Source organism: Caloenas nicobarica, chromosome 16 (genome assembly GCF_036013445.1).
Source record: "Caloenas nicobarica isolate bCalNic1 chromosome 16, bCalNic1.hap1, whole genome shotgun sequence".
NCBI lineage: Eukaryota > Metazoa > Chordata > Aves > Columbiformes > Columbidae > Caloenas > Caloenas nicobarica.
In genome coordinates, this window is record NC_088260.1 from 10,488,325 (window position 1) to 10,496,180 (window position 7,856).

The 7,856-nt window shown below is 53.9% G+C and overlaps 1 protein-coding gene across 1 annotated transcript; it reads right to left on the minus strand.

Moving 5' to 3' along the window:
- Positions 1–1,146: 1,146 nt before the first annotated feature.
- On the minus strand, positions 1,147–7,406 carry MLEC (malectin). Its single transcript, XM_065646595.1, has 5 exons — positions 7,162–7,406; positions 3,616–3,794; positions 2,062–2,238; positions 1,859–1,916; positions 1,147–1,471 (listed from the first exon to the last, which is right to left on the minus strand). The coding sequence occupies exons 1-5, from the start codon at positions 7,352–7,354 to the stop codon at positions 1,242–1,244; spliced, it is 837 nt and encodes a 278-aa protein (XP_065502667.1). The 5' UTR covers positions 7,355–7,406; the 3' UTR covers positions 1,147–1,241.
- Between the last annotated feature and the right edge of the window lie 450 nt (positions 7,407–7,856).

Genomic DNA, 7,856 nt, shown 5'->3' on the forward strand with positions numbered 1-7,856 from the left:
GACTGACCTTGTCTCCAGTGCTCTGCTCACTTCCAGATCTCTGGAGGCCAGTAAACCACCTTGCTCTACAGTACCGAAACGCTGGACACCTGCCCCTTCACCACGGTGCCCGAATACACAAAAGGCCGAGCTAACTGAAGACACTAACCAGCTGCACTGCACTCCTCACCGCTGGCAGGCAGGCCTGGTCCCTGCGACAGGGAACAAGAGCTCACTGGGAGCATCTGCGAGGTTGCTCCACTCTGTCCTACAGCACAGGTTGGTCACAGTCAAGGGGCAGGGAGGGGAGCAAACTGTTACAAAGGCCAAGGAACAAGTCCAGAACTTCCTCTCTAGATCATCTGATTCTCTGCTTCTTCCAAAGGAGAGGTCACTTGCTAGAGAAGGCAAACCAAGGAACTGGGCTTAAAATTAAACCTTCAAAAAGAAAAGGATATTAAAGGAAACAAAAGCCATAATCAATACAGAAAACAAGTGCATCTGATCAGACGCTAACAACGTCAGCCTCTCACAGGCTACAGCAGAATCCCTCTGCAATGGATCTAACGTTACAATTGTCAAACTAGGAAAGTCTCTCCCAACTGGTGCAGCAAATCAGGCCAGATAAATCCCTCTGCTCCTGGCGCAGCTTGCACTCTGAGGAGGGAAACGTCTCCACAGAGGCTGAGCAGCTAGCTGGAGTCTTGGTATCTTTATGCAGGTAAGTACCATACATTGTGTCGCACGCATTCACAGAGACGCTGAGCCAGGCTCCATCCTCCAGTCGTCAGTCACCCAGTGGCACACAACACTTCCACGCTCCTGGACAAGAAGTGTACCCAGGCCTGGTTTTAGGAGCTGCTTCCCTGCTCAAGGAACCATATTCCACCCAGCAAAGGCAGCGATCTTGCAGCACAGGGCTTTCTCTCAGTGTGCAACATGGCCCAGGACTGCTGGCATCAGCTTCCAACAACCCAACACACAGACAGCCAGGACTCAGCTTACTCTTGGATGCCCCAGGGAGGATTGGAGGCTGCACATGGTGCGAGGGGAAGGCGAGGGCCTTGCTGCTTGCTGGCAGGGGGAAGGTAAGCTCCCTTTTACCTGGACCTGCTATTCATTCCAAATGAATCATGTTTTCTTTTTTTAATCTTTTTTTTTTTTCCTTAAATTACGAACAATATGGAGAAATTGAAAGCAACCGTGTTTGGTCCAACTCCTTCCCTCCCAGCCCCTTGTCTGATGCTCTGTGGGGCTTGCTCTCACAATCGGCAGAGGCAGAAGAGGGTAGGAATGAAGACACCAAAGGCCACCAATATAGGAAACATGAGGCTGCTGTTGTCCGAGGCATAGGGGTTTGGTGTGCGCGGGCCTGACTGAACCCGGTTCTTATTTGCCTGTTTTTTAACACTGGAGCCATCGTCATATTCATCTTCATCATCATCATCTTCTTTTTTCTCCAGACCCGGGTGCGGCTGTAGCTTTGGAACATCTGTTAGACAAGACAAGAGGCAGGATGTCACCTGGGAAATCACCCAAGTCACTCCATTCCCCGCTCCCCGATCCAGCATGCACAACAGCAACAGGGCATCTGACACCACATGAACACCACGGCCAGAACACCCCAGGAAACATGAGCATCCTCCCTCACAGATTGCTTTTTCTTAGTTAAAAAATAACGCAGCTTTGTGCACTTGGAAAAGTGTGAGGACACTACACACCTATTTTTTTCTGCAACTGCACTCTGTGGGAAAGTGCTGAGAGGGAAGGAATTTTGGCAGAGGTGGGTCAGCAAGAGCTATCTATGATCTCATGGTCTGAGAAGCAACAGGCTGCTCTCCAAGGGGGAAGAGCCTTCTGGCTCAAAAACTGTGCTTACCTTCCACTGTTCCTTGCAGGATGTACAGGGCACAGATTTTTGGATTGTCATAGTAGCCCTAGAGGAAGCAAATTAGGAGTCAGTGCTGCAGCTTTGAGGTAAGAAATATCCCCCCCGCCTACCATCACCTCTCCTGCCCCAGCACACAGCTGGGTAAAAAGAGGAAAAGGAAGATCAGGGCTCTGCCCAGCAAAGCTTATTACCTTTACAAACTCAATGTGGAGTTTTCCTGTGAACGTGGAAACCTCTCCCTGGACACTCAGTTTCCCCTTTTTGATACTCATGGGAATGATCTCATCATGAGCTGTGCTGTGGCCAACTCTGTCAAAAATGTCCAAGTCCTTCACCACCACGTGGCCATTCAAGCGAACATCAAATACCTTCAGGGCGGAAGGAATGACAGTGTGTCAGGACGGATTCAGGCACATGAAGGTTGAAAGGAGAACAGAACAGGAAAGTCTCTGCTTGTCATGCACCCAGGACCAGAACACATTGCAGCAAGCACTGTCCCACCACACACACTGTATCCCCTTGGGAAGGACTCAGAGCCCAAAAGGAGCCAGTTAAAGACACTCAGCCATTAACATTGCTTTCAAATATCTCAAAATCTGCCTTCAACTTTTAAATAACCCCTATGTCTGCCATTCAGAACCGAGGACAGCACAATTTTATTCTGGTTTATTCATACTTTTCTTTCACAATTTTCTTTCCAGCTGCTGAGGACCTGCTCCTGCTACCTCGGGGTGGCTGCGGCACACCACACCCGAGGGAGTTAAGCCATGTCTAACTGACAGCCTGCAGCAGAGCAGAGAAGAGGAAACAAGTTGGTGAAGCACACAGGGTTTGAAGGAGATAAAATGTTGAACTGCTAACCACATCTGTGAATTTAGAGTGAAAGTTCTCCTCAGGGCTGTAATGACTCAAACTTCACTCAGCACCTGGGGAATCCCAGCGGAACCACATGAAGGAAGAGGAACCAAAGGTGCCTCAGCCCTTCAGTTTAATCTGAGGCTGCTTTTTGCATCTAGTCTGTAAGGCAGCCCCACCAGTTCTGTTCCCTGAAATACTTCTCTGGCAGGAAGGCAGCACAGTGCTTAAGGAGCAGGGCTCTAAAGCAGCTGATGTAGTCAAGGCAAAGTCAGACTAACACACACACCGCTTCTCCCTCAGTTCATCACAGGGCCTTGAGGTCTTTGTGCTCCTGCTTCCACATCTACACATGAGGGATTTCAAAAGTAAGCAAGGATTATTCTTCTCTAAAGAGCAATAAAGAGGACAGAATTTAACTCTGGCTTTTGGGATCAGTTTGAACCAGTATCAAGTATTATTACATTTGCAAAAATTGTTTTGAGTAGGCTATTTAACCCAAATCACTTCTCTGATTCAATCTGCGCAATACTTCCTTTGGCACAGGCATGCCGTCAGGTCAGGAGCAAGTGTTCAGGAAAAAGGCAAAACCACTTCTTCTCAAAGCCAGCACAGCCTAAACAGATCATAAAACTCTAGTGCTAGTTATGTTTAGTTGCGCATGTTTGTTTGAATACTTTGTAATGCAATTTTCCAGGCCAACTGTGTGTCTGGAATGTGGAAGAGAGCTCGAAGTCTCAGAGCCCATGAGAGCTCCAGGAACAAAGTTAACCAATTAGTGCCTTACTTCACTCCTTTCTCCAGCACACAGAGCAGCAGAGGCAGCCTGGACATGCACAGTCTTAGCCAGGAACTCGCATCACAGACACAGCCAAGGAGCTATTGCTTACCTTCTGTTGAGACTGTGCAAAATAGACCTCTGCAAACTTCAACACCAGCACATAGTCACCCTCTTCTTTGATGGGAACTTCATAGCCAAAGGTTTCCTCGTTGTAACGCTCAGTCTGGTACAGAATCTGATCTTCCGCGTTGGACCGCAAGATTGGCAGCTTCATCCCGTAGTCAGAAGCTGGGATTCAAGCACAAAACAGTGAGAGGAAGGGTTAATTCCTGAGGCACATGGAAGAGACACTTTATTTACTCTTGAAGTGTTTAACTCCCTAAGTGGCGCTTAAGCCCTCTTGTCAGACCTGTCTCACCTCCTTGCTCCAACCAGGAGGAGGCACCACTGGAGCAGAAGCAGAAGTAGCCAAAGCCCCAGAATCTGGGGAGAAACAAGCCTGGACTTGCTGCAGTCTAAGATACAGTAAACTCACTTGCATTGTTTCAGAAAGAAGAGTCTGTTTCACAAACAGGCCACAGAGGTAAAGGACTTGGCCATTGACTCCTGCTTCAAAGAGGAAAAACACCTAGAATATTTTTACAACATTTTCAAATTACAAACTCTGAGTACAAAAACAAAACAGTCAGGCAGGCCTGACTCAACTCATTTATTCAACATACTTGAATTTAGCAGTCAATGGCACCAGGTTATAGACACTCATCCTCCTCAAGTGAAAAATCTGTGGAATCGCAGATGGGTGAAAAGCATTAGACATCTTACAAAACCCTTTCTTCTCACCACAGCCACGCAACACCCGCTGGCTTGAAGACAGGAAGAAGGAAGCAAGAAAGATACAGGAGGGTTTCAAGAGCACCAGCAGCTCCATCAGCTGCCGTTCTCACAGCCATCCAGCTGAAACAGGTGCTGCCTGCGGGCATCTGAACAGGCCTCTGAGAAAGGCCCAAACATTCCCAAACAAGACAATACCTGAGAAAATAACAGAAGTCCTAAAGTTTGCCTCTTCTCTGTCATTATTTCAGCACCTCTAGAGCACAGATCTTAACCAACTTGACATTTTATTGTGTCAGGGTTACTGTACAAATGCAAACTGATGCGTGCCTCGGGAGCTCAGATCAAGTAGGGGCAGGAGGGAAAACTGTGGATACCACTTGCCCACTGGCACTTGGGTCAGGAGAAGCTGCTCCAGACGAAGTTCTCTGCCGACACGTGCCACTTCCACCCCCATTTCCATGGGAGCAGACACTACACTGGCCAAGACAAAGCAAGAACTACTAACCGGGCGCATGCTGCCAAAGGTGGAGCCAACGCAAACGAGCAAGGGGAAATTAATGCCAGTTCTTAGTCTCCTGTTTCACACACAGCTGCTCAGGCCATCTTCTGCTTTTCTTTACCACTCAAAGCTGGGCACAAAGGCTGAAGACTCTAAATCACCAGAAATACAGAGGGTGAAAAGTTTAACCTGTCCTCCCACACGGGTATTTCTGGCCAGCTACAGATTACAGTGACAGCAAACCAAGGACTCCAGAGAAGTCAGCTCCTTTTAGAGGAAAGCCTGCACAGGAAGAAAGTCCTTTAATAGCCAGGAAGGTAACTAGAGAGGAAGACCCGTCACCTGCATATCTGAGGTCTGTTGACAGAGCTCTGGAAGTGAGCTTGATTTCACAGTGGGTTTGATTTCACAGCGCTGGGTGCGCTGAGAGGCAGCTCACCAAGAGGAGCAGTACACATTAAGATGCAGCTCAACTCTGTTCAGCACCTGGCTATTCTGTAATTGCCATCAGCACATTTTGTCCTTTAGGGCACAGCGTCTGAACTGAGCCTTTAAAAGAAGAAAAGGTTTTAATTTGCCCAGAGGCAGTACAGCCCAGTAACACTATCCCCAGGTCATGTCCTCCGGCTCAGCCACATATTTCTGCTGTAGCCATTACATGCCTATCGACACAGAGAGGAGCCCAGAGTAAACCCAACAATGGTGCAATAAAAAGCCATTGAGGGAACAGCAGCTGAGAGCTCAAAGGGGTAAAGTCTCCTCTGCTGTGCCTGGCACGGCTGGCTGAAGCAGGATGGCTGTTACAGCCTGCTCTTCAGAGGAGACACCACAGGCTTTCCCCAAAAGAAGAACATGTCACAGTGTGCTTGAAAAAGACCCTTTTTTTTTCTCCTCAACTCAAAAATAAACTGCTCAAGTCCACAAGTACATTCTCCCTCAAGACACACAAGTGAGAGGTGTGCAAAGGCAAGCTGACCCACAGCAATCGGGGCATGCCGTGTGACCAGGTCACCGGCTTCCACAGGGTGACAAACGCCTGACAAACTGTACGAATATCTAAACGTGACCCCCCTGTAGCCATTGTGCCCAAAGGGCTCACCGCTTGGGCTAGTGTTCACGCTGTGTGAGCAACGGCAGTCCCAGCTGTACGGCACAGGGCAGTTCTCACCATCTGACATGGAAACAGTGAAGGTTAGAGCCGAAAGTCAGCAGATAGCTTATGTTATCAGCACTCCACCACTCACCTGCTGTCACCTGACAGCAGAAGCAGCTCAGCACATCTAACTTTTCAACACATTTGTGAATCAACTAAGCTTCGGTGCACCAGTTATCAGAAAAAGGCAAAATTCATGCAACCCATGTGGTTTCCCCATGTGGGGAAGCAGGAAAATGTAACCCAATATAGCGGTTCTCCATCCCACCTTACTGGTAAACAGAAGCTTGTACTCATTCCGTAGTTAGAGCAGCTGACCATATCCCATCTGCCTCTACTTCTGCTTCTGTCCCTGCCCTGCTCTGGAACACCCTGCCAGGACCGGAGCTCAGCTGCTCAGTGGCACAGACCAGCCAGCTCCATCCCAGCACCGGCTCCAGCGCTGCTCCCCGTGGGGAGCGGGCATCGCCCCGCACCGCGAGCAGCCCAGCTGCGCAGAGCAGGCGAAGCACGTTCTCACTTGGAGCGCTGCAGGCTGGGCTTCAAACTGGCAGATCTCGCCGTGGAAACTGGGGTGTTCCAGTGGAAAACGGAACGAGAGGAGCCAGGTGGCTGCATGCGGCCGGTTTGGCAGCCGGAGCGCTCCCCTCGCCTTTCCAGCCGAAATTCCACTCCGGCCCGCGAGGAGCGGCTTCCCCTCCGGCATTACACAACCCGCAGCCCCAGGCCGGGACCGTCAGGAGCCCGCGGGGCTCATCCCGCGGCCGCCGGGGCCCAGGACCCGCTCCGCCGGGGTGGGGGGTGCAGCTCCCGGCCGGCCCCGGCGGGAGCACCGGGTGGCCGCGGGCCCGGCGGGTGACAAGTGCCGCTGGGGGGCCGGGCCGGCGCTCCCTGCGGGCCCCCGCTGTCCCCCGGCCGCCTCCTCCTCCCGACCGGGCCCGGGCGGCTGAGGGAGAGCAGCCCCCGCCCGGGGGCCTGCCCGGGCCGCCGCGGCTCTGCGGGGAGACCCACCGACGGGGGACCGGGCGCGGCGGGACGGCAGCGGGGAGACGCGGGTCCCGGACTCCCGCTGACACGGCCGGGCCTCGCCGCCCCCGGCGGAGCTGAGCGCGGCCCCACCGCCCCCCGCGCCGGCTGCCCGCGCGGCACCGCGTCCCCCCCGCCCTCACCTCGGCCCACGCGGCCCTCGAGCGGGTCCTTGCGGAAGTGGATGCCGTTCACGTCCACATGGGCATCGCCGCCCGCGTTGACGGCCCAGACGACGCTGTCGGCGAGCCCGCCCGCCGCGCCCCGCAGCAGCGGCAGCAGCAGCAGCACCAAGGGCGGCAGCAGCGGCGCCCCGCGCGCCCCGGCGCCCACCATCTCGGGCTCCCGGCGCCGCTCCCGCCGCCCGCCCCTTCCTGCCGCCGCCAGGGGGCAGCCTACCCCGCTGGCGGGGCGGGGCGCGCGCAGGCCAATCCGTGCCCCGCAACGCGAATATTAATTCTCCGCCCGCCTGCCATTAGGCGGCCGCTGGCCTGCATCTGCATATTCATAACGTGCCGGACCAATGGGCGACGGGAGCGGGCCAGCAGGCTTGGTTGAGAGGCGAGGGGACGGCGGCGCGCTGCGGCGGGAGGCGTGTCCGGCGGGAGCGGAGCGGGCCGGCCCGAAGCGGAACGGGGAGTCGGTCGCTGCGAACCGGGAGTGCCCAGGGCCGGTACCGCCCGCTCGGGAAGGGGAGCGAGGGCGCAACCGGCTCCCCCGGGGAGGAGCGGCGGGGAGGAACCGGGCTTCCCAGCGACATCTCTGGAGCGGGGCCGCAGGCCGGCGAGCTCCCCTCAGCGCCGGACGCCTGAGGGAACAGCCCCGCCCCCTCCGTCCC